Raw genomic sequence first — 27,845 nt, forward strand, 5'->3', positions numbered from 1 at the left:
GGCCCATTCTCTGGGACTTTCAGGGGCCCTGCCATTTCTGTGGGCAGGCCTGCCACCAAGGGAGGCCCAGTGACCTCTGACCTCTAAATCTAACCTGTTTATCCCTGAATCCCTGAGTGGATGTTTGTGTGTAGTGGAAGAAAATCTCTCAGATTTCCTGATATATTAAACTTGTGCATTAAAGTAACTGCACCATGAGGTTGTTAAAATCTTAACTGTATTAAAGCATGGGAAAAAAATGGACCATTTTAGGATGATCTATCAGGCCTTTTCAAGTCAAAGATGTTAATAACTCAAAGCGCCAACAGTGCTGCCATTATATACCTTAACATCCTCTTGTGATGCTACTGATGTCGCCTTTTAATGAGCCCATATGGGAAATAACACCGAGGTGAGGCACTGATGGTGGTGCAGTGTGCTCATTTAGATTTTGCATGATTTCATTCAGTCAGCTATGCCTTGAAATAAGACTCAGAATCATAGAGACAGAAATGAACCAGTGTCATTTCCTTTATCTGCAATGATTTTATGTAAAAACTGAAACTATTCAAAAAAGGGCTGATTTTCTAAGAAAACCTTTGCTGGCAGAGTTGAAAGATCCTTGAGACATGAGAGCGTCCGTCTATAGATAATGTTGTAAATAATTCTGTTTGGTGAAAGGCAGAGCTCTGCAGAATAAACCAGGGATTGAAGCTGTGGATAAACTGAAACTCTTTAGGGAATTTTGGAAAAAGCTAGATGAGTCAAAGAATCAAGTTTGAAACATAAACTTGATTGTTGAAAGAGAACATTAAAGGTGACATATTTTACCCCTTTAAGACAAGTGTATATTGGTCTCAGAGGCCCCAAAACATGCCTGTGAAGTTTGTTGCTGAAAAAACACTCTAGTATTGGATTTTTGCACATCTAAAATCTCCTCTGTTTCAGCCCTGCTCAGAACAAGCTGTTTCTGTGTCTGTAGCTTTAAATGTTAATAAGCTGTCTGACTCCACCCCTCTCAGGAAATGGATGTGGCTCTCCTGATCCTCCTCTCAGCTGAGAGACTTTTGTCCAAGCAGGGAGGGCCGACCAAACCTGGGGGCGAGGCTAACTCCCCACATGACATCGTGGGTGGTGTGAGGGAGCTGGAAAGCTCTCCCCTCACTGAGGTAAAGGTCACACTAAAGTGCAGAGACTGTCAAGTTCAGTTAATTGATACAGAATGTTTTTTATTTTGTAAACCCTCCTAACTCTTCCTGTCTTTGAGGTTTACTTCCTGTGGGGGCGTGTCTACATGGAGTGCACACGTGGATGCAGTAAACGGGACATAGCAGTTGCCAATCACCTTGTTGAGCTGGGTTTGATCAGGGAGGAGGAGGGAGGGGTAAGTTTAGTTATATCTGCCTTTAGTTTACAATGTTTGGGGTTATTTAGTTATTTTGATTATTCTTTATTGATTAATAGTCTTTTGCAATGTGTTGATTAATTGTAAATATAGGTTAACATAAACAGATTTCTCACTAAAGGGGAGAGAGGCCAGGTGAGATCAGAGAAGGGGAGGGGTTCAGGTAGAGTGGGCCTCTGCTCAGCTTAAATCTGCAGCACCTGTGTTAGTGAGAGTGTGTGAGATCTGGCAGTCTGCTGCTGTGGGAGAGACAATGGATCAGTTGTACATTTCTGATGCACTTCATTGAAAACAAGAAAGATTCAGAGCTCTGAAACCTGCTGCCTGGTACCATCATTCTCAAAGGCTTCACTTCCGCTGGTCTTCATCCAATATTAAGGTTTATCACAATCAAAAACCTTACAGGGGGAAAATCTGAGAACGGCTTGTTTCAGCACATTTTCTGAAAGGTGGAGAAAGAGGGGGGAGGGAATGAATTTTTCTGGTACCTGAGGGGATTGTGGAGCAATGTTAATTTTGTCCACTAAAACTGACTTGTTGACAGCCTTTTTTTATAAAGAAAAAAACTAGACTAAGACTAACAAAAATATGACGAACTAAAACTTGACAAAAAGTTTAGTTTTCGTCAAGATGACTAAAACTAGACTAAAATGTAATGAAGTTTTCATTCCGCATTCAAAATCTGTGATATTTCTCCACTGTGGGTAAATCTGTCAAAATACAATGCAGCTGTAGCTCTTCTGCCTCTCAGCTTTAGAAAGCAGGGACCCCAGGTTTGGCAGAGTGCAGAGGACACACTACCATGATTTGGTACCAAACTGAAGCAAGAAAATAAATGCTTGGACTAAAAGTAAAGACTAATATGTGAGGACTTTTTACGGACTAAAACTAGACTAAAATGTTTTGAGTTTTCGTCGACTAAACCTGAAAAAGATTGAATTGACTAAAATGTGACTAAAACTAAAATGCATTTTATATAAAGAATAAGACTAAAATTAAAAATAGCTGCCAAAATTAACACTTTGGTGGATGGGCCAGGGGCACATATTTTTTGGTAGAAAAGCCAACTACGAAACCTTACTACGAACTCATGTGACCTGCAGTATTCCCCAAACACCTGGCTTGATGTAGCAAAAGACTCAGCTGCTATTTTGTTTGTTTTCTGCAAAAATTTCCAGCAAATGTGTTGCTAAACTTTTAAGCTAATCATTTTCTAATGCCTAAGCAAAAGCATGCTCTTCAATCAGCAGCCAGCTGTGAACCAAAGACGCTGAACCAAAGACGCTGAACCTTGAATATATAACACTGCCCTCATAAGCACGGTCTTTTATTTAATTGCCATACCTAAAACTGTGATTAAAGCATTTGAAAGATAAATAAAGAGTGATTCAGTTGGAAGAGCAAAGTTAATTTTATTTTTGCAGCAGTGTTTTAAATTAGATCCATCTGAATAACCTTACATTTATTGAATATACTGCAGTTTAAAAGTCAGACCTACTGCATGAACACCAGTGTTATTGAGTGCAACCTCTTACTTCTCCATCTGTGCATCACTGTCTTAGAGTGAGAAGAAAAATATGTACAGTTCAAGCATTAGTGTTTGAGATTATCTGTAGCGGTGGTAATTTGAAACAACAGTCTATTACCTTGTTTTTATATGTAACCAACAAAGGAATCAGGCTTTTGAAAAGGTTTATACAAAGCTTAAGCTGAGAAATTCTGCGCCATGCAATCATGTCTGAAATCGCTTCTTCTCGATGGCAGTTGTGTCTTTGAGGAAATCCTAAAAACATGTTGGCTGGAGGTTTCAAACTGCCTGACTGCTGAGCTGAGAGGATAAGCAGCGTCGTGGCCTTTTCCCTTTGAATACTCGTTCACTTAACTCGTCACTAATGGGCTCTCGGAGCTCGGGCGCACAGCTGAGCCACTGGCTGTAAATAGGCTTTCACTATTGAGCTAAACACGAATAAAGTACAGCACAGTGCACACACGCGCACACAAACACACTTCAACAGGCATAATAGGTCCACACAAAAGCTGCCCGGTCACCCTCACATCCATCTCTGTGCAAATGTTTGAGTTCAAAGAGTTGTGCAAATTCAAGGTCATAATACACTTAGTAAGGTCACTCCCTCACACCCTTTACTTTATGAGTGTTAATGCATGAACGTGAAGAAGCTAAAGTTTCCCTGAACTGAAAGTTGGTGTCAGTGTTTAAGTTGCCAGATAAAGGTGAAGGGAAGCACATAGCTGCCCTGAAGACGACTCCTCCTCCTGATTGGACCAAACTGTTCATGTATGATCGCAGCAGGAGGAGAGTTAAAAAAAAAAAAGGGTTCATGAACTCATATCTCTTGTTTGATTTCCATTCCAGCTCCCCCTGCAGACATCTTCCTCCTCTGGAAAAAAAGCAATCAAGCTGAGAGGAGAGCTCCTGCTAGTCAGCCAGCAGGGGTCAAGCTAGCCCTCTTCTCAGCTCCCATCATCCATCTCTTAAGAGGAGAGATGGATAATCTTCCCGCTCCCGTGGAGAAGGCGTCCATCAGTTCTCCACGTTGGCCCTGAGTGTGCGCGGTTTGAGCTTCTGGTGCAGGCGATAGTCCTGGCTGGCAGCTCTCCTCAGAGGAGTGGGGGATTGGGGCTGAGGGTTGGCGCCCGTCACGCCGAGCGTCTGGGTCCTGACGGCTCGTGTCAGCGCCCGGCTGCAGCTCACCGAGCGTCGGTCCTCGACGCTCGACTGAGACTCGAGCTGAGCCTCGCACAGCTCCAGCAGGGACAGGACCTGCTCCCTCAGAGACAGGGATTTGAACCTGCGAGCTGCCAGGTAGAAAAAGGCTTCAACGAAGGCCTGGAGACCCATACCTGAAAAACAGAAGAGCTATTTCAGCTGAGCCTGGACAGACAGAGAAGATTTCAATGAATAACTTAATAATTACACCACAACAGCCACTGACATCACTTCAGCACAAAACCTCAATCTCACCAGCTGTATTTGTCGAGTCAATAATACCTTCATACAATTAATTTATGCAACATTTAATTATGCTTTCTCAGATAAGATCTTTATCTTAATTGAAGAAACCTCAGAAAGTTTGCTCTACACTGGCAGCATATTTGAATAATTCCAAGCAATTCAGGCCTCAGTTTTGCTTGACATGTTCTCATGCTGGTCTGCTGAACTACAAATTATTTTATACAGCCTATAAAAATTATTCACCCCTGTGGATGTTTTACATTTTCATAAAAAATGACAAAAATAACTTCTTTAATGTTAAAGTGAAGACACACTTGTATAAAGTAATGTCAATTAAACAAAAATATGTAATTTTTAAATTAGTGACTGCATAAATATTCACCCCCTTCAAGTCAGGCTGCACAGGGATCGGGTATGAACAGCACTTTCTAAATAAAGCCAGAAAACCTCTATTAGATTGACATCTGGGATTTGACTCGACTCCTCCAGAACATTCACCTTGTTGTCTTTAAACCATTTCTGTTTAGCTTTCACTATCATTTAGGTCATTGTCCTACTGGAAAATAAACCTTCTCCCAAGTCATAGTCCTCTTGTAGACTGAACAAGAATTGTCCTTCAGGATTTTCCTATATTTTGCAACATTTTTTGCTCATTTTACCCTCACCTTCTACAACCTTCAAAGGCTGGCTGCCAAGAAGCATCCCCACAGCATGATGCTGCCACCAACAAGCTTCACAGTAGAGATGGTGTGCTTGTGGTGATGTGCAGGGTTTGGTGTCTGCGAAACATAGTGGCCAAAAAGCACCATTTTAGTCTCATCAGACCAAAAAACTTTCTCCTACTTGACCATGGAGTCTCCAACATGCCCTCTGGTGAACTCTAGTGCATATTTAATCAGACTCCTACAGAGTAGTCATAGGTGTCTTGGTGGCCTCTCTCACTAGTCTCCTTCTTGCATGGTCAGTTTGTGAGGGTGGCTTGATCTAGGCAGATTTACACATGTGCCATATTCCTTTCATTTCTTGATAAAGGATTTAACTGAACTCAAGGGATGCTCAGTGCCTTGGACATTTTTTTGTAACCATCCCATGACTTATACCGTTTAATAACCTTTTCTCTGAGTTGCTTGAGTGTTCTTCTATCTTCATGGTGTAATGGTAGCCAGGAATACTGAATAACAGTGACTTAAAAGGGGGTATATATTAATGCAGTCACTTATTTTAACCCTAAATATTTGTATTTCATTGATATTACTTTAGAGAAATCTGTTATAACTTTTACATTTAAGAGTTTTTTTGCACTTTAAAAAAATAAAAAAATAAATAAAAGATTTCAATCACGATTTATTTCTAAAATCAATAAAAGGGTCAAAAATCCAAGGCGTTGAAAATATTTCATCTGCACTATCTGCTGCCGTTTTTGTAGCAGTGATAAGATAAAATGATATAACAGCAAAGAACTTTTGAGACTCAATAGCAGTATTAATATGCAAAAAAGTTACTGATTTTCAGGTTTAACAAAAACACAGAACCAGCACCTTTTTCCTCTTATACTCTCCTCAATAATTTCATGTGCAGCTTTGTTTATTTTTTAACCAGAGGAGGAAGGCCAACATTATTAATGAACCAAAACAAAGACGCTAGTTCACACTGGACCTAGCACTGGTGAGAAAGAAGTATTCGTCACATGGGAAGTGAAGGCAGGATTTTGATAAATGTCTTCACATGTTCTTGTGAAAACTTTGCAGCATACCCCAGCCACAGTAGCTTTTCCTTAAAGTAATCTTTAATTTATAATCTAAACTTTTCCACCTGTTCTCAACTCTCCTGAATCCTCTGATGCACACACAGAAATAACAGACCCTGATCCCTGAATACGTATGAGCTCCATCTAAATTCAGCCCACGGTCTCCTCTGTACAGGCCCTTCCATCCCGCTCCATGTGATCTCCATCCATCCATCCTCTTCTCCTCGCAAACATTCCTCACAAGGTGCAACGAGTGAATTATTCATGTCGGATACTCTCTCTGCTGTCACACTGTGATCTCAGCTCATTTCAATTACAGCAGCGCCATGTCAGAGGGAAACTGACAAAGAATGACACGCAATTATCCCCGAGCATGTTATTTGCTCCCTGTCTCAAGGATACTCTGCTCTCCATCCTCTTCATGTTGTGTGGTTTTGTTCTGCTTCTGTGAGAGCCCTACCTGCTTCTCTGGAGTCAGGCGATGCTCCTGACCAGCGGCGTGTGATGTCGATGTAGAGGATGTCCACTGAGGCCATGGTGAAGTTGCTGTTGCTCAGCTTACAGGTCCTGAAAAACACATTTTATTAACCATTATGTAGGCAAAGACCAGCCTGAGTGGGCTGCAGTTGATTAATTTGAATAATTAAATGAAAGGGCAGGCATTTGTAGTAAAATATCACAAAATCTTTATTTAAATCTCAGCTTTAGGAGTGTTTGATTGACAGCAGCTGGCAGGCTGAGCCCTAGCAGGGACAACAGGCTGGTAAATACATTAGCCTAAAAGCTTAAAGCCATATGCTACACAACTGTTGTGTGTTTATTAAACAGTAAGGACCACATCAGCATCTTAAAGGACCCCAAGTAGGCAAGTTTGTATGCCTTCACCGCACTGCTCATTAATTAGTAATCTAAGCTTACAGCCTTAGTGGCTAATTGGCTGCAGCTGCGAAATGTAGCACCTTTTACTCCAGTGAAGATTTGTTTGGAAGCAAGTCCAACCAGTCAACGAGAAGGACACTATGTGTGCTAACACCTGTGTTTGATGGTGTTTTCACACATGCACAATACTCAAAAAAATCCCCAAACTTCTGGTTAAGTTGCACGTGTGAATGCAAAAAGCCTGACATTTTCTTGTCAGCCTGCTTGCAAAATTTATCCGTGATTAGGTGTGAGCCGATGTGTTAATACAGCAGAAAAATTCACAGCAAGTAACCCAAGACTTCCAATGGATCAGTCTCTGGTCTGCAGTTCCCACTGCTTGCCTCGCCATCTGTCAACACTACCGACTGCGTTTGAGCAGCACCACCAAACAGGAGTTCACACGATAATTACAGGATGTGCTATAAAAACATAAACACATGCGAAGCTTTTGTTCTGAACTGCAGAAGTTGGAAAAGGGTAGACTTGTTATGCCTCATTTTTGTGCTTCTACTGTGGGTAAGTAATCTATTTATACATAAAAGTGCTCAGTCAGTTTACTAGAATGTGTTTGAGATATACAATCGAGATAAACATTACGTATTCTTCTTGTCCCTCCGACCTGTTGACTCTGGGCTCAGCTACACCCCATTATGACATTTTGTTGATGTATTTAAATAAACAAAAACACAGAGTATTTTATTGTGAAATAACCAGATATTTTAATTTGGTTTCGGGGAAACTTCCTACCTTGCTCTATCTTCTCCGTGCTACATTGGTAAACCACTCTTAGACAGCGTTTGGGAAAGGGCAGAGCCTTTGAAAAAGAACTCGGAGGGTGATTGGATAAATGTTCTGTCACATCTTAACGGGCCAAACAGAGCAACAAAACACATGAAGTAGCTGCTACCGAGGAGTAAATCCATGCAGGATTGCATAATGCAAACCATGGAGACTGTAGACATGTCAGTACATGACGTTTGACGTTATTGAAAAGAAAACAACTTAGTGCTGTTCTTTGTTCTTATTTTAACGAAGAAATGTCGTCAATTTCTGATAAAACTGACGCTTTAGGAGCATCCCCACTAAAGTCTTTTGCCATATCTGCACTGGCCTCTTGTTGCTGCTTGCTTACGTCACGACTCTGCCGCGCCCGAGAGAACTCCCCCTTGTTGCTGATTGGTCCTGTCACTTTTCAACCGGGCCCAAACGGGAGCTTTGCAAAATGGATTTGCCAGTAAGAAACACAGAAACGGACGTATCCATCTGCTTTGCAAGGTTGCAGTGGTCCGGCATCTGGAAAAACTGGAAGTGTTGCGTATCTGCCGCAGAGGACTCCAGACTCCTGGAGCTCTGATGGAGGAGAGGCGTACTGCAGCAGAGCTGGTCTTAGTTCTCTCATTGACTATGACTATGGATGATGTAATCCTAATGCATGTAATGAAGCTACTTAATGCTCTTAGATTGCCAGACTGCTCTTTTCTTCTTGTTTGTTGACAGAGTGAGTTTAATCAAACTGCATGTAGCATTGATATTAATGTGAAAAACTAGAAATGTCAAATTCTCATTATTGCATAGAGAAACATAGTACTGCGCAGAAAAATTATGCACATGACTGTAACTTCTATATGAAAATAATACAGGCTGTTTTCATGATATAGAAGATCATCATCTGCATACCATAAAATCACAGCCAAAAATGAATGTTAAGATTTTGTGTACACCAAAAAAATTAGAATATAGGAGAATATCAGTATGTGTTGCATTGTGTTACCTTACTGCAGAGTTAAATCAGCACAATTTGTAGCTTTGGCAGCAGCCTAGATTAGTACTCTGGCATCACCTCAAAAAAAAAAAAAAAAAAAGAAGAAAGAACTTTCCCTTTAAAACAGACCACTCAGACTCATGTTATTCCTACCTGATGAAGGTTCGAAAGGCAGTGGGGCCCAGACGCATGTTTCCTTTGACCCCGAGGAAGCGTATGAAGAGAGCTGCTGTCCGCTCCACCAGCCTCAGGTAGTTGAACTGCTTGGTGTATTTGGGGTAAACCTGCTTCAGACATAGAGAGGGAAGAGCTCCTTCATCTGGGCTCCTCGCTTGTGTCTCCGGCTCCATGGGAATCTCCTCTCCCTGATCAGTCCCACCAGACCTTGGCTGAGAACTGCAGTCATATATTGATAAGGGAAAAAAGAACAGAAGGCGAGGATTGTTAGAAACTGGACTGCACTGTAAATCTATGACAAAGATTTTAAATTTACTTGCAGGCTGACAGAGCATCGAACAGGCCCCTCTGAAGGCTTCAAGGCCACAATAGTAGCTAAATTCACTTTTTTGTGGTGTCAAACAACAGAGCTGAGAAAAAGCCTTGAGTTCTGCAGGGGAATCTCAAGGAGCTTTTGTCAGCTGAGTTACAAAGAGAGCATCATCCTAGGGAGAAAAATATGCCAAGCTTCCACTTGAACCTGCACTTTAGGTCTGGTTGGGCAAGCGGGAACTGTAAGAGTGAGGCTGTCAGAGGGAGAAATTAGGACTGTAATATTTATGGTTAAAAAATGAAAATCTAGATTTCAGCTTGAGCTCCCCAGGCGTTGCACAGGACAGGACAAACAGGTCCGAAACGCATCATAAGGGGCCACATTTGGAACGTTTGCATACCGGCTCAACTGAGATATTGTATCTCAATCAATGCATTTATGGAGATACATATCCACGTATATCTTTGTCCTTCTGATCTCCTGCAGAGCACTCAGAAACTCTGCACAAAACTTAACACAAGGCATACACAGCAAAGGGGGATACTCATCTAGTTGACTGAGTGGTGCCAAATATAGTTGGCAATCTGGGAAATTAAACAATATTTGGTAAATATATTAAGGAGGTCGTAAATAATACAATGTAACACATGGATATATTTGTGGAGGAAATATCTATAATTTTTTTCTTCTAGGTTAATATTTTAGGTCAGAAAATTTAGAATTCTGGATAAGTCAGTGAAGCCCTATTCTCACTTGTACAAAACTCCAGGAAAATCTTCAGAGTTTACCTATGTGAGCTGCATGTGTGAGCACAAATAGTTGGCATAGCCCAGGATTTTCCCTTTACTCCTCCCCTTGCATGCAAGCTTTAAACTTCCTGGGAGGGAAAACTTGAGGGACAAGTTTGAAGAAGTGAGTCAGGAAATTCTCTGAAAAGGTTTCCCGAAAAGAGTGCATGTGTGATAAGGGCTCAGGACACACACCTTGGATTTAACTACAATGACTATGTGAGATAGGGCTGAATGATACTGTCACATCACTGGACATGAAATATTAGTCATGTGACCGAAAGCATGTGATGTCATTTACTAATTTCTGCTCTAAAAATGTACCCAATATCCCCATGAGCATTTAAAGACCTGTACATGCAGAGTCTGTGTGTCGTCTGCATATAAAGACATACAGGCGACAGGTAACACTGCTGCCATCGCAGATACACCGGCATTAGGCTTGAGGCAGATGCTCAGTATGAGGTTGATCTTTTTAGCTGAGTGTATGCCAGCTATGAGCAGTACCTCATCTTGGTGCTTGTTTATACTGCAAGTACCTACAGAGCCTGTTAACAGCAGGGATGAGCCACTGCTTACTTTAAAGCATATAGATGACTGGTGTTGAAAATGTCATGCAGTCATGGCAATTCTGCATTGTTGCAGAAGCAGCTCATCATTCATGCAAGTGGATGCTGCTTCTGCATTTTCCCCCTGCAGCTGGGCCGACCATGCACACTCAAATAATAACCTGTTCCCTTTTAATGTGGGGCTGCTTTCAATGCATTTCAATGCCAGTCTATTTTAAATGGCACTAGTCGTGGTTGATTTAGGAAGTCTGCAATGAAGTAGGAAGAAGTAGTGGAAGCAGAGTAAAGGCTGACACATGTCAACATATCTGTGTTGCTCTGCAACCAAGGTCAAGCTGGATGGCACCTCTTTGGTCAGGGCTTTTCACCCCTGCTAGCGTTTTTTTGGGCCATTGGATTACCACAGCCCTATCAGGGGCTCCTGGCAACCCTTCTACCTGCCTGGACAGTACTCTAGGCCGTGCTTACTTGTGAAATCCCCCCTTACACTGCCCTTACTGTGTGGACATGATTATCTTTTAAACAGATAATTTCCCCATGCCTCTGGTGAAATGAAAGGACATCCAGAGCACAACTGGGGTTGTGTCAATCCTCCGTCCTGCCTGATGGTGGCTGGCTTGCCATATCGACAGCTTTAGCCTAAATTTTCTGGCCCAAACATGCCTTACACTTCTGCACAGTACTGTATATTTAGAGACAATTATTAATCTGGTAAAATTTCCTTTTTAAATTACAAAAATGTCAATATTCACCATAGAAAATATCACAATGTCAGTTTTCCTAATATCGTTCAGCCCTGATGCAAGATAGATCCAGCTTCGCTGGAGAAGATCCCCTTTTTGCCAACCTTTCAGTCACACTTCATTTGTTTTCTCTTTTCCCCTCTCACTTCCTGACAAACTATCAAACTTTGCTTTTACCGAAGAGGTGCAGCATCCATGATGCATTATCAGTACGATAGGAAGTCATGCATTCTGGACAATTTAAACTCCGAGAAATGGGATGAAATGTACTCAATGATCTTGACTGACATTTCCTTCCCTCTCTTCCTAATCCTGCTGTACCTGTGTACTACAGGTCAGAACCTATTACATTTATCAGTTTTAGGAGTTAGAAGAGTAAAATGACCTTAAATGAGTCTTTTGTATGAAAACCATCCATTGTTAAAAGTCCTTTCAGGATGACTTCTACAGTCATGCAAAGAGAAACATCCACATGGAGGGGGCATGGCACTGTTGACTTTTATGAGACAGTTTCTTCTCCATGAATTAGTAAGCAGTGTGAATGGCACCAAGAGAGCTCTGCTAAATGTTTTACAGAATCAATCATCCCTCAGCTGCCAGAGGGACCACCCACATCTGTTTAGACAGGACAGCCTTGGCTAAAAACGGACACGTCTTCAACAGACGCTGACAGGCAGACAGACAGTGAGGAGGATGTCTCCAAACAGACGGAGAGAAGGAAATGATGGAGGTGAAGTGAGAGGCTAAAAGGTGAAGAATGGCAGGTTATTAAAAAGACATACAGAGGCCCGCTGCCAAATGTTAGCTGAGTGCAGCGATGAGGACCGGGCCCTGATTCAGCTGTCATTACCCTGCATAAACGCTATTTCTGTCCTGGTGAATAAATCTTCAAAGCTTTTTTTTCCTCCAAGCTGGTGAAAGTCTTTCAGGGAGGCAAATGAAAAGAAATTCAGATGACTGTCCACTCACTTGACTGAATTTCTAAGACCTGAATTTGTTGCCTTCTTAGTTCTTGAGTCATATAAAAGGCACAAAGCAAACATATTCCCTTCAGTAAAAATAAACCTTTTGTGTGGGCAAAAGATTAAAACTCAATGGTTTCCATTCACACAAATTTAAAAGGGACAATAACCTCTATCTTTTAATACTAGTGTTGTAGATTAATGACATCTAAATGTGACAATATGAAAAAGCAGCTCAAAGTTATGAACCTTAAGAGAATGTTTGATATCTTGTTCTTCCACCAGCTTTACCGCTGCCTTACAGCAAGTCTAAAGCTCACTGCAACTTTGTAATTTTGGTTTACTTTTAGAGATCTCTTGGTTCCATTCTCATATGCAGCCAAAGAAGCTAGCTGGTAAAAACGGCAAATAGCAATGTAGGCTAATTTTAAATTAAAAAAAAAAAAAAGTCAAAGAAACAACAAGAGACCCAAATACTAGGCAAAAATGGTTTGTTTTTTTAAAACTTATAATAACACAGTGGCCAAGATTTAACTTAAAATGAGCAGTAAGGTTGCTAAAAGAACAAATGAGAAACTTTTTGCCATAAAGTTTGCTTTTGTCCCCAATAACAATGTCCCTTTACCATTATTTTTTCATAATTTCCTTGTGCATCCCTCATATGGCCAAAATTATCTTTTTAGCTAGAAACACTCCCATCATAGATTTAACCATTTCATTGCAAAATGGATATACAGTTTTACTTGGCGGAGAAGGCTCTGCTGGGTTAGTTGAGCAACTGCATCGACTTTCCAGGGAGAGCATAGCTGGATACCCCCATATGGATGGATACATTAATGACAATGCATAGTGAATACAATAAAATTAGTTCAGAAACAATCTATCTGTGAATCTGAATATGAGGGTGCAAAAGGCTTTATGCTATAAAGGAGGAGGCTGGGGTGGAGAAGGTAAAGCTTTGCCATCAGCAGCAGTGTGGTGCATCTGCATTAACGCAAGCAGGGATTAGTGGGAAGAACACAGAGAAAGCAAATATTGATGCTGAAAAAGACCATAAGTCAAAATGCGTCGGTTGTGCCTTGCCTCAATAAAACTAAAAGGACACTTTTGAGTGCTAACACCTCATTTTCTAATTAGTGAGAAGTACGTCATTTTGGAATACACCGCTGTGCTGACAGAAAGAACTGTGATTGGCTGTGGGAGCTGGGAGGCGATAATTGGTATCAGCTGGGCCACTACCTGTCCTGCATTAACTAATGCTAAGCATCATTTGTTTAGCGCCAAAAGAGTGCCATTAAAACCCACGTTTTGTGTTTCTGTTAACACAAGAGCTGGGAATACACCTTTCGCCACTAGTTATTTGGCATTTATTAAATATATTGGTAAAATACAAAATACCCCTAAAGATTAGGATTAATGTATTATGAAGTGCAATTTGGTGTGAGTTCCACTTTTCATCATGCTTGCTCTTGAACTTTTTTTTTTTTAACTGCCCATCATTATCTGCAGTTTTTTTCTTCTTTTCAGCTTCCTATATCCTCCTGACACTCAAGCTTTTGTTAAGATGCATTTTAGTTTCTCCACCTTATTTGGGTTAGGTTGAACTGATAAGAATAAAACAGAAGCCTTGTCTTTGAACAGGAAGTAATTTTCACAAAAAAATAAAAAATATATCTGCACAATTAGAGATCAAAGAATATATTTCTAATGTGCTAAAGATGGCTACTCCAAGACAAACCTGTAAACAGCACAGCACATCTCTGGAAGGCCCTGTTTTTGCAGAAATAACACATCACTGAGTGGGTTTTTGACCTTACATTTTTGGCTGTCAACAAGTTAAAAGGGAGAAATTAAGTCAGTTAGAAATGGTGAAAGTCATTAAGAGACATGAATAATAGTCTTTTTTTTATAATGGACCCCAAGAACTTTTTGAGGCCAATATGAACTAGATTTCTGCTAAAGGTTCTGGAGGTCTTTGAAACTCTCCTTTAAAATTAGAGATTTCAAACACATAAAAATTTTGTGGTCACTTTATGGTTAATTCTGATTTGTTTTACTGATCATGGGATTAAAAACCCTACATCTATTTCTATCTGTTCACATTTTATGGAAATGTGAACATTTCAACTGTTAAGGTTGGTTCCTGTTAGAAAGTCAGAGTTCTGAACAAATGCTTTAAACCTCAGTTGCCTTGAATTGCTCTCAAACCACCTCTGCACAAATCATTTCCTTTTATGCAGATGATGCTTTTGTTTCAGTGTCTCTCACTTTATTTTAAGGTATGTGTGCAGATGAAATTCAGCCTTTTTGTTCACCCACACTAACACTTCTCCTCTCATAATGGCTCATAAATCAACCTCAGCGACATTTAACACAGGATTAATGAGCTGGGTGAGAAAAGAACATGTCTGAGAGTCACTGATACCATCACAGCTTTCTCCTCATTTATCTCTTTCCCCTTTTCTCCAAAATGTCACTTTCCCCCCTTTTGTTCTGCCATTTTATATTAACTTCTCCTTCTTACATAAGCTCTCTCTCTGATTCCTTTAAATAGCCACCCATTTTTCCTCTACTCAGCTGTAAGTTCGTATTGTGTGTCTGTTCATCTCTCAATCACTTCAGGTTAAATCATATGGGGTGAACTCAGTTGAAACTCTGTGTTCTGGATGATTGAATCCCATCCATCCCACTGCACAACAGCTGTCAATGACCACAACATCATATTCATTCACTTTCTGGTAGACCATCTGTGAAGTATGTTTTAGTTAGCTTCCCATAATGATGTTCAGAACTTTTTCTTTGCCCTCCCTAAGATGGAGTATTACTAGAGCTGAACAATAGATATTTGACAGTAAAAAAGCAGCTTGAGTCTTCTCAATGAAAACCAAAGTAAATCTGATTAAATCACAGGAGAAAATTAACAGAAAATATTCTAATTTGAGAAGGTGGAACCAGTATACTTTGGGGAAAACTGATTTGACTGGTGATCTAAAGGTTTAACTAAATGTTAAATAATTCTTTTTTGTCATTCAACTAATGAGTCATACATTAACGTGTAAAATCTTCTCTCTTTCTGCTCTCCCTCTATCCCTTTATAACACCACACAGCTTTTGCAGATGGCTGTTCAGCATGACTCTGGTCCTGCTCCAAGTTTCTGCTCAGTTAAGAGAAGTTTTTTCTTACCGTAACTTTGCTAAATGCTACTTAGTGCTGAGAATGCTAATTTATTCACTCAGTAACTTGTTGGAGCTCCTTACACACAAATTCCTTTATCTATGAATGGAGGCGATCAGTCCGTGGCACTGCTGGGTTGTTATGAAGCCAAGGTTGCTCTGAAAGCAGCCTTCAGCTTGTCTGGACTGTTCAGTCTAGTGTTTTTCATCTTCCTCTTGACATTTCTCCAGAGATTCTCTATGGGGTTAAGATGAGACTAGTTGGCTGGCCAATCAAACACAGCAATAACACGATCAGCAAAACAGTTTCTGGTAGTTTTGGCTTCACTGTGGACAGGTGCCAAGTCTTGCTGGAAAAAGAAATCAGAATCTCCACAAAGCTTCTCAACTGATGGAAGCATGAAGGTCTCTAAAATCTCCTGGTAGATGCTGCCAGCTTTGACTCTGGACTTGACAAAGACCAGTGGACCAACAGCAGCAGATGACATGGCACCCCAAACCATCACTGACTGTGGAAACTAAAAACATTGTACAAGCACCTTGGATTCTGCACCTCTCTGATCTTCCTCCAGACTCTAGGACCTTGATTCTCCAAATGAAATTTAAAAATTACTTTCATCTGAAATCAGGACTTTGGACCACTGAGCAGCTTATAACGTCTGTGGAGCACAACACTTATTGCCCATTTCCTGGACTCGTCTGTGTGGTGACTCTTGATCCACTAACTCCAGCCTCAGTCCACTCCTTGTAAAGCTCCCCTAAGTTCTTGAATCTGCTTTGTTTGACAGTCCACTGAAGGCTGAGCTCATCCCTGTTGCTTGTGCTCCTTCTTCTAGTCAGGTTTCCATGAATATGCTTTGATACCACTCAGTGAACAACCTCCCTTTTCAGCAGTGACCTTCTGTGGCTTACCCTCCTCTGTAGGGTGTCAATGATCATCTTCTGGACAAAAGTCAAGTCAGCAGTCTTCCCCATGATTGTGGTTGTGTGTACTGAACCAGAGTGGGAGAATACAGGCTCATGAAACCTTTGCAAATTGGACTTTACACAATATTTTAACATTCTGAGGGAGTGGATTTCAGACTTGTGTGAGCTGTAAGCCATAATCATCAAGATCAAAAAAATAAAAGTCTTATAGGTTTCACTTTGTTTGAGATGAATCTAGAATATATGGAAATGCTACTCTCATGACATTCTAATTTTTTGAGATTCTTAAATTTTTTTAGATGCCCATGTATTTATAAGCCTGTATGCCTAAGTGGAGTCCTGAAAGGTGTGTTAATGAGACAGAATGCATCTTTTCAGATCTGTCTTGCTTGCTTCATGTGGTTCAAAGTTTTTTAATGTTTTTTGGTCTTACTCTAAAACCTACATGGCTGATATCCAAAGAATGGGAACAACACCGTGCAAGTTTAAGAACCAGGGAGAGAGGGATAAACATAGCTGCTCTGAATAATCAAACAAACCCTTTAAATGACGAGGTCATATGGAAAAAAAACAAAAAACAAAAAACAAAAACAAAATAGGCCTGCTATAAATAAATAACAATGGAATAATAGAACTGACATACCATGGGACCATAATTCTTTTTGTGGCAATAGGGGATGAAAACAGAAAAGACTTTTAAGGTTGTTAAAGCCTTGATATCTAAATGTACATAAGCATTTAGGGTATTAGATTAAGAGATTTGGGGTATTTTAAAGAATGTACATAAGAATTAGTTCAAAAAGAGTGTATGTACTGTATTATGATATAGTAATCCAAGAACTGTAAGTAGCTCTGCTGCTTCTAGCTCATTAAAAATAAAGCAATGTGGGAAGAACATGGATTAAAAATATGATAGGCGCATTATATTAATATGATGTGTTCATGAGTACAATAGTTAAGCACGTTTTATCCCTGAGAAGACATCTTTCTCACTTGCAGGACAAAGCGTATCAAACATCTGATACAGAGGATAATCTTAGGAGGAGGCAAAGGAGAAGAAAGGGGGAGAGAGGCTCTAAATGGAGATGGTGGCAGAATAGAAACAGTAAATCTTCTTGTCATGGAAGAAAAACAGATTGAGAGGTAAAAAAAAAAAGCACAAAAAGAGATTTATGGCTAGGCTGCACGCAGGGCCAGTCAGCCAGAGAGACTGAGCCACTAAACTTGTACAGTAACGTGTGAATTTCCACCAGCGCTCAGCTGAATTTAATTTTTCCATTTAACAGGCTTAGAGAGAGCTGTGGAGTGGTGCTGAGCTGGGCTCTGAGAGGGAGATATCATGTCCCTAAAAGTGGACTCTTAAAGACCAGCAGACAAAGAGCAGAGGAGCTGAAACCTTAATCTAAGTGTGGATGTGTGTGAGTGTGTGTTTGTTTACGTTGAAGGTTTCTTGAGGTTGGGGTCCATAAGGCGCAGAGTGTCCCTGATCACGCCCACTTTTACCTCCTCATCAACTGGACTGGGAACATATTCGAAGACCCCAGGTGAAATCTGAAACAAACACATATCCATTTTAACACAGTGAATTTTACAGATAAATATTTTTTTAACATATAATCTCTTACCTCTTGTTCATGCTCTATTCTCATACTGGGGTTGGAATTGACCTCTAATAAGACAGGCTTCAAGTTCTTCATCAGCAGGATGTCAAAACCTAAGATCTGGGACATAATCACGCTATAAATAACTTATTTACACTGAAGCAAGATGTGCACTCTGTAGCAAAAGCTGAAAAGAATTCTGATCACAGTTTTAACAGGAGCAGGTCATGGGCTACTTCCACCAGGGCCTGAGTAAGACGGATCCACTTTTCTCTTTTGAGCTAAAAATGTCTCATTCTTTCAAGCAATATGCATTCTCTTGCAACTTGTGCAAACAGTAAGTAAAGTGTTCCATAAATCTGCACAAAATCCCTTTAAATTAATTTTGCACTTTATATTGCGCTCAGGTTACTCCCATTTTTCTTGTTCTTTGCTGAGATGTTTCTACACCTTGATTGGAATCCATCTGTGGTAAACTAAATCGACTGGACATGATTTGGAAAGGCACACACCTCTCTATAGAAGGCCTCATAACTGACAATGCATATCAGAGCAAAAGCCAAGCCATGAGGTCAAAGGAGCTGCCTGCCTGCCGAGCTCAGAGACAGGATTATTGCAAGGCACAGATCTGGGGAAGGCTACAAAAAATATCTGTTGCACTGAGCCTCCATAATTCTCAAATGGAAGAAACCTGGAACAACTAGGACTCTTCCAAGCGCTAGTGCTCGTCTAAACTGGGCAATCAGGGGAGAAGAGCCGTTTTTTAAATGGGTAAAATAGGCTGAAAAACTGTAATTTAGATATGTTACCTTTAATATTAATGAAAATATGTGCAACATTTTGTCAGAACAAAATACTTAAATTTTTCAAACACTGGTGTGTAGATCATCTACTTTAAAATGGAAGCAAAGCTGCTTTTTAAAGTCAAATATACTTTAAATGTCTAAAATATCAACTACTATGTCAAAATATTGCTTTGTTTGACTGGTTTAATGTTTTAATTGCATTTTTCCCTGTAAGCCAGGCTGATTCAGCCCTCTGATGGGATCAGGATGATCCTCATTTTTAATGCGAAGAAAAACTTATGCTACTCATAGATTGGAAAAATAAAAACTAAAGATTTCTAGCAGAAGAATAACAGGATCAGAATTCTTTTTCTTATCCTCCTACATAATCCAGTTTTTCTTTAAATCAACTTGATGTGAAGATTTCATCCTCTCAGCTAGCTTAAATCCTGTTGGATTTGCTTTAAACACTGGATCACTTTCACACATCACACACTTTGAAACAGATCTCAGCACAATTTAGCCTTTAACCATGCACTAGGCATGTGTTTGCTGTTCCTCTGCTCAAAATGTAAAATACTTTTCTGGTTAACTCATGCAGCCTTAAAAATTCAAGACCTGACCTGAAACACTGAGAAGTTTTCAGCTGGACATGCATTCATATTTGGTTGACAGCCCACATTTATAGAAGAATGATTAATGTGAAAGTTTTACAGGTAAAAGAGAAATGAGTCAGGTCAGTCCTGCCCACCCTCTGCCTACCTGAAAACACGTGGGTCCCGGTTTCCCAGGCGGTATATCAGCCTGATAGTAGACTTTGAGTTCTGGCACCACAGCGATGACCGTCTTAATGACGAGAGCAATGATGTCAGACCACACCCTCTTGATGTCAACACCTTTAGCTGCCAGCCTGTACAGCACACTAGAGAGGGTGCGCTTGCTGCCTGTGTTCTGACTGTCTGAGTGCACAAAGTTGCCACTGTGGATGTTGAGGGAGTAGTTTGTGAGGTGCATGAAGACATGGGTGAGATTCTTCTGGCTTGGTTCCTACACAAAAAGAGCAAGAATGGCATTTCATATCTGTATGCTGTAGAGGCTCATGGGAATATCTTTCAGTATCATCTGCATTGTCGGGGTTACCTGGTAGGGCTCAGTGCAAAAACGCGTCAGGCCTTCTTTGGCAATGTAGATCTCCAATGGCTCCAGAGACTTTATCAGCACATAGAGGCGGATATCAAACTTGAGCTTGTCGATGAGCAGCGGCTTGTGGATGTACTCCTGCACGACAGACTGTTTGGCTTGAGAACCCGCCATGACTTTCAGTTCACTGGGGTCACGGATGAGGTAGATGCCGTCCCCTTGAGAGCCCCCGTCTGGCTTCACAATGAAGGTGGGATTCACTGAAGCATCCTTCTCCTTCACCATTCGAATCTAGAACAGAGAGACAAGGATAAGGTGAATAAAAATCTAAAACATAGTGATTAATAACACTTGATTTGGCAAACTTTGACAAAAAATCCCTAGATATACATGATGAAATTATTCGAATACTTATAATATTAGCATTTTCACATAAAAGTTTAAACCAGCTAGACAAAAAAGAGCCAAGTGGTGGAGCAATAGCCTGAAAACATATCAACATTTAAATAAAGTGCATTTGTTGTCTAAACTGCCTTTTGATGTCTTTTTATTTCTGCATCTTTTAAGTGGTTAACTGGCTATTATTTTTTTTTATATTTCATAGATTTTTATTCATTTTATTTTGTTATTACAGTGTCAATTAAAAGTATTTACCCCCTTTAGTGCTTCACCCTTTTATTGATTTTATATTAAAAAAAATCTCTTTAATTGACTGCATAAATATTCACCTTCTTTAAAGTGACTGACCCAATTCAACAGATTGGGGGATCACCTGAGTGCAGTGAATGTGTCTCAAGTGACTGTAGTATAAAGACACCTGTGTCTGGAAGGTCCAGTCACTTGTTCATCAGTATTCCTGGCTACCATTACACCATGAAAACAAAAGAATGCTCCAAACCACTCTGACAAAATGTCATTGAAATGTAAGTCAGGGGATGGATAATCAAAATTCCAAGGCACTGAACATCCCCCAGAATTCAGTTAAATTCTTGATCAAGAAATAGAAGGAAAGTGGCACATGTGTAAATCTGCCTAGACCAGGTTGTTTCCACAAACTGAGTGACTGTGCAAGAAGAAGACTAGCGAGAGAGGCTACCAAGACACCTATGACTACTCTGAAGGAGTTCTAAGCTTCAGCAGCTGAGATGGGAGAGACTCTGTAGACAACTGTTTGCTGGGTTCTTCACTAGTCAAGGCTTTATTGGAGAGTGGCAAAGAGAAAGCCAGTGTTGAAGAAAACTAAGATTCAATCTGGACTAGAATTCCCCAAAAGGCATGCGGGAGACTCCCTAGAGCCAAAAAATCAACATCTAAAATCTCCCTTGTTTTTTAGTCCCCGCTTTCATTATATGGTTAGATAAATATTCACTTACTGCAGTGTGTCCATATAAAATCTACTTATGTAAATAAATCTAAACCTTATCCGTAACCCTTATCCCTGGAAGCTGAAACTGAAATTATCTTTCATCATTTTAATTCACAGTGAAATGCAGAAAAAAATTCTCAGATTAGTCAAAAGTGTTTTTTCTGTAGTAAACTACCTGAAGTGAAAATTGTGATCTTCTGGTGCCCTCTGCTGGTTGAAACATATTGTTACAGTTCTCCATTAATATGACATGATTTAAACAGAACTGGCCATGTACTAGGCTATTTCATCACTATTTAATAAAATAAAATCCAAACCCATTTACTGACATTATTTCAGTGACTGAAGGAGGCCAATGAGCACCTGAAGAGGTGACTGGTCACAGTGGCCTAAGGGATCACCTCTTCAAAATAAAAGCACAATGAACATCGGTTCTATCAATAAAAATCTTAAAAGTTGTACAGTGAGAACATCAACAACTACAAGAATTATGTATTAAGCTGACACAACAGCAGGGGGTAGAAAGTAAACTACATTATTTTTAACAGGTTTTCTGTCACTTCTTCACCCCAGGACAAAATGACTATTTCCTCCACAGCTTTCATTCAGTTCAGTGGGTCTTCACTCACTCTCAGTACTGTATTTGCTCCTCAGGATAATCTTACTAGATTCATTCATGTGCTAAGAGGAGCCTCATGACTATATAGGGTAACACTGATGTAGAACAGTTGGTCTTTTCTGCCTCGAGGAAAATGAGCGATGAAGCGAGCCATGACACAAGAACTAAACAGCACATTGACTGTTGCAGTGTAAATTGGTCTGAGGGGGAAAACATCGCTGGTAGTGTTAAGAAACCAGTACACTCAACACATTAAGACCAACCAGTGTTGTTTTCTAAAAGCTTGAATATTGAAGGAAATAAAAGGGAAAAAATTACAGTCCAAACATTTGACTGCATAACTTTTAGATTTCATTCAGGAGCATCAACCTGCAGTCAGACCACAGCAAACTGTAGTCCTATTTCTCAGAGCCAAGACAGGAATGTTCTCCGCTTAATCTGTGAACACAAGACCTCTTTTGGCCTGTGATAGCAGGATAAGTGCAGACGTAATTAATGGCATTTACAATGGCTGCATTCCATTTAGGTTTCCCACACCCAGGGCCATGCTACTATGCCTGTTTGCCTGCTTGGCATGGCCTACTTGTGCACTTAAATGGAATGAAGCCATCAGTCATGTATTTTATTAAACATGCCTGTGCTGTCTGGGTCAGGTCAAGACGCCTGCAGTAAAAAAAATGAGTAATCACAATGAGGACACTGTTGTAAATTCTGTTAAGTTTTTATTTCATTATCTATTGTATTTTTAGTATCTCATCCAAACCTATTTTTTGTATGTCAATATGCAGGGTTATGACCTGATGCACAGAGTTTTCTTGAAGGCAAAGTCAGAAAAAATAATTTTGAACCCAACAAAGTTGGGCCAAATGTTCTGAAATTGTAGTAGAAAGCTTAACTTGATGCTGAAATTTTCAGAACTTTTAAAGGACTTTTTTATAAAAATATACTTTCACTGAGATCCTTGGGAACTTCAGAATTTTACCAGATTATTTCATTTCAAAAGAAACTGAATTAGCAAAAATTATTTCAGAAACTTCAACAAAACTTTTGGTAAACTTTTGTTGTAAAATTTTGAGACACTTTTATGACAATATTTGGAAACTCCTGCAGGATTCTTTTTTCCAAACTTCTTAAAGAATTAAATAATTATTATTACAAAATTTCAGGTAAATCTTGTCAAAATTCAAGTAACATTCTTACAAATATTTTTAACCTTTCTTGAAAATTTTCAAAAACAAATTGAAGAAATTTTAATCCAAACTATAAGTGGGATTTACTGCAACCATTCAACAGAGATTCTTGGAAACTTCTACTGAAATTTTACAGAAAACTTTAAAGAAGTTTTTGGAATCTTCACCAATTGCCTTGGTAAGCCATCTTCAGAAATCATGAAACATTATCAACTACAGTAAGAAACTGCAAAGCAATTTTGACACCTGGCTTTCTTTTTGTAAACAGGCTTAAAAAACTGCTGGCTGTGAGTGTCACAAGTTTTGTTCTTATGTTTGTTCACTCTGGATTTCTACTTCTGACTTGTTCCATTTGTAAAGCAGCAATTGTGTTTCCTTCTTTGTTCAGGTTGTTATCATAAACAGCGATATAAAGAATATATGAATAAGTACAATGCAGTACAGTTGCTGTAAATATGGTGAGAGAATTATAAACATTCAAAACGTCTATATTTGTTTGTAATTTCATGCAATCTAACTGCAGTCTAGGTAATACTGACTCAGCATCTGACTGAAGATTCTGTGTAATAAATAAATAAGTGCACAGGTTTAACTTCCATCATGAGTTGTAGCAGTAAAACCAGCAGTATAAAGATGGACTTGACAGCAAATCTCTGCCATGCATAAAAAGCTGCTGCCTCATCATTCTTTCAGATGTGGCTGTTTGAAGTGTTATTATTGTCTGAAAAGGGAAACAAAGAGAGCATAGAGACTGGAAGGGGGTCAGATTATCTGCAAGACCCGCTCAGTGCTGCAGTTTATGCATCTGTAACTAAATTGCATGACTTTTGTTGATGGCACTGCTGACACAAACAGTTCAGCAATTTTTGAACTCTGTAAAAGATTTATGAAGATATGTGAAAATATATATTGCTCAAAGAAAAGCAAAGCAATTTAAGGAAGATGTTACAGAGTGAACAGAGCTCGTGTTTAACAAACATAGACTACATTAGAGGGTATGCATGTGACGTCACAACAGCATGTCTCTGCAGCTCCAGCCGCTGAGTGGCCAAAAGAATGAGTTGGTGACAGAAATCAGCAGGGAATAAGCACTATATGGCTTTATTTCAGCTGACACTGCTGTATTCCAACAACTACAGGTACCCAGCTGATGAAATATGTTTAGTCATAACAGTACGCTAATTAAGACACTAGCAAATACTGCTATCATTCTTTCTCTTATGCACATATTTGTTCATTTTGTTTTATCTTTTGTTTTTGTGCTTCTTCTTCGTTCCTCATGTAAAGTACTGTTGGGTTCTTTTGCTATATAAATCAAAGCTATCACCACAACTCTTGATTCTTCTTCTTATTTTCAATTATCACCCTTAAGACATTGAACTTCAATTTAGAGATTAACATACTTTCCTCGACCAACGATCTCACTGTGTAGTAAACCTAAAAAGTAACAGTGCATGTCTAACTAGGGATGCATGATATTGGATTTTTGCCAATATCCAATATGCCGATATTTACAGATTCATTTTAGCCGATACCGATATCAAAATATCCTTTTCCGATAAGAAATTTTAGTCACTTTGAACACACTGTAAGGTTTGAGGAAACAAAATTTAATCCTCAAAAAACACTTTAAAGTTTAAAGAATGAGGACAAATGAAGAAGACCTCAACTCACATTAGTTAATATGGATTAAAAATTACAGTCGATATATACTGAAATACACAGGCAAAATATCAAATGTAAATATCGGCAGAAATTTTGATATCTGCCGATACCAACATTTGCCTTTATAAGCCAATATTTGCTGATTCTGATACCAGACCAATAATATCAAGCATCCCTATGTCTAACCCTTTCTCTTACCTCCCTTGCAGACACAGCTGTTGGATAAGGCACATTTTTGCACTGTGATGAGGTCTTGATATCTTTATTGTCTGTAAAACATTACTATTGAGCAGTAATGTCCCGATCCTGATTGTGTGTGTAGGAATGGAGCCAATATCAACATTTTTTAATTTAAACAGAGCACAGTTTGCAGCAGGCTGCAAATGAGAGTGACAACAAAGCAGCAGTAGCAACATTAGCAATCTTGTGGCTGAACTGTCAGTGGTATGGAAATACTTCAAGCTTGTGAGAAACAACAGTCCAAGGGCCCCTTGCAGCATCTGTAACACGACCGATGTGTGAAACGGCGACAGCAGGACTGCATTTAAAACTACTGATTTGATCAGACATCTCTGAACTAGACATGTAATGGAATGTGGCGCCTTCACTGCAGCAAGGGAGGAGAGGGCTGATACATGATAAGGCAAAAAAGATCACAGAAAAGGTGATGGAGTTGCTAGTTTTCCTAAACAAGAACCAAATACTGCCTTGAGTGTGATATTGAGGTTTTACTGCGACGTTAGTGAGAGTTTTGGGTTCATGTCTTAGATTAAGCTGCAACATTTTAACAGAGATTGTTTTTTTAAATCCGTTTATTTGCTTTCGATCCTATCCAAGTCAAACTGTTTACAGCACTTTAAAGTGGAGCTGTTGTTTTTTTTAAAGATATATTTTTGGGCTTTTTATGCCATTATTGACTGAGGAGGACAGTGGATGGAATCAGAAACAAGGGTGCGAGAGTAGGGGAGAGACATGCAGGAAATGGTACCACAGGTTGAGACTGGACTTGAACACGGGCCACCTTAAACCACTAGGCCATCTGAGCCTGAAGTTGGGATGCTTTGACTTCATTTTTTGAGTTCAGTTTTTGTTGTGGCTAATATACTCAAGCTTATAATACCACTTCTAAGTGGGATTGTAAATTTCAACTTCATTTATTAAATTTATTGTGACTTTTTCGAGCTGTTTCAACACTTTTAACTGGAACTGGGATTTTCTGAATTCACTTGTTTTGAATTCATGTCTCTTTTACTGCTCAGGACTGCAAGCTCTCTTGACCACTTTAAGTGGATTTCTATTCAAACACTGCACTAAGAGAATATTTAACTTTATTTTTTCATACTTTAATTTTCAAATTTTCATATAAATGAACATAAAGCAGATGAGGACAAGAGTAGGTACAATACAATCTCAAAATCATTAAACTAAACATAAAAGGCACAGGCACAGCACACAAATGAAAATAAGGGATTTCTTTTGTCTTTTGAAGATGGAATGCAAAGGCAATTTTCTCCATATTATGAACAGTTTTGTTAAATACTTACTTGCAACCATAAAAATCTTTAAAAGATATGCATCACTTCTACAAAGGCAATCAGTTATTTTTCCAAGGAACAGAGAGGTGAAAGAAAAATCAAATGTTATGTCCAAAGTTTTTACAATTAACTGTTTGACTTCATTCCAAAAGATTCTCAGATATGGACAGGACCAAAAAACCTTGGAAATAGTCTGCAGAAATCACCCCACACCCCCTCTAGCAAGAATACTGTGAGCCACTTAACTTTGATTTCCTGGTTTGGGGGAATAAAGAATCGTATTGTATTTTTATCCAGCAGGAATCATGCTAAAATAAAGAGTGTAGTGGTGGACTCCTCCCAGATTTGAAGCCACATTTCTCCAAAAAATTACTATATTAGCTTTTTTTGCCCCCCAAAGCTGCCCAATATAGTCCGTAATATTCCTACTGATCAAAGTGAAGCTTTTAAGTTTACCACTAACATCTTTTGGATTTTTTCAATCATAAGCATCAGTAAATATTTGTATTATTCCTGAATGTTCAGCCAAATCAGGTGTTTTTATTTCTTTTTTCAACTTTGTTTTTTGAGTAATAATTAAAATGTTAGACAGCTTTTACACTATTCTGTGTAAAAAATCTAATTTTAACTGTTTAACAACGTTAGCTGTACCAGGTTACATGGAATAAGTTGAGACGTCTAGTTAGTCTGTCTACTTCAGTTATTTTTGAAACAAAAACCATTGAAACTCTAATCTAGGAAAATATGAGTATCGAATCCTGACTCAGAATCGGCAGATACTCAACATTAAAAAAAAAAATTCAGATCAGGATGGGAGGCTAAAAATGCTGATTGGAACATCTCTATTATTGAGGTACTGTCAGAAAATTCAGTTTTATTTTTGCATCTTTTTTCTGACTAATTCTGCTCCCTCTCTAGAAACACTCTCCGCCTCTTTCTCCCCAAAGACAAATATAACAACACAGAGTTACCATGTTAATATAACTGTATTTCTTTTAATCAGAACAATATAAATCACATCCAGCATCAAATCACTTTTGCTTTGAATATTTTAACTTTACCTGGGCAGAGAACTGCTGATATTCCTCCGGCAGGATCCAGGAACGGGGATAGAAGTCGTACTCATCGGGGAACAGCTCCTGCATAGTCCGCATTGCTCGACTCAGATTGATTTTCCTCAGCATTTCAATCATTCCTGCATAATGCATCGAATCAGAGATTGACTGCAAATGCAAGAGACTGACATATATATAGATGCAACACAGGAGACTTGAGTAATGCGATGTCTTACTAATACAGTAATCTCTAGAGTCTGATAATTACCATGGAATAAAAAGGTTAGCATGGGGATCAGTGAGGCTTTCACTAAATCCCTCTTGTTGTGATTAAAGAATACCATGTACACAAAATACTGCAAGCTTAGATGAAACTAATTCTCCACTAATAGTTCAACAGACAGAAGTGTATGATGGGCTTATATTGACAGAAAGTTGTATGAGAAAG

General features: G+C 39.3%; 1 protein-coding gene across 1 annotated transcript in view; it reads right to left on the reverse strand.

Moving 5' to 3' along the window:
* Nucleotides 1-2,789: 2,789 nt before the first annotated feature.
* The window catches only part of ttll11 (tubulin tyrosine ligase-like family, member 11), a 33,245-nt gene continuing 8,189 nt past the window's right edge, over nucleotides 2,790-27,845 (reverse strand). The window contains exons 3-10 of the mRNA XM_041811789.1: nucleotides 27,404-27,537; nucleotides 19,968-20,258; nucleotides 19,590-19,874; nucleotides 18,067-18,162; nucleotides 17,880-17,992; nucleotides 8,942-9,184; nucleotides 6,566-6,672; nucleotides 2,790-4,246 (exon numbers count right to left, since the gene is read on the reverse strand). Of these exons, the coding sequence (XP_041667723.1) occupies nucleotides 3,927-4,246; nucleotides 6,566-6,672; nucleotides 8,942-9,184; nucleotides 17,880-17,992; nucleotides 18,067-18,162; nucleotides 19,590-19,874; nucleotides 19,968-20,258; nucleotides 27,404-27,537 (1,589 nt within the window). The 3' untranslated portion in view covers nucleotides 2,790-3,926. The remainder of the gene's footprint in view (nucleotides 4,247-6,565; nucleotides 6,673-8,941; nucleotides 9,185-17,879; nucleotides 17,993-18,066; nucleotides 18,163-19,589; nucleotides 19,875-19,967; nucleotides 20,259-27,403; nucleotides 27,538-27,845) is intronic.

Source organism: Cheilinus undulatus, linkage group 17 (assembly GCF_018320785.1).
Source record: "Cheilinus undulatus linkage group 17, ASM1832078v1, whole genome shotgun sequence".
NCBI classification, from domain to species: Eukaryota; Metazoa; Chordata; class Actinopteri; order Labriformes; family Labridae; genus Cheilinus; species Cheilinus undulatus.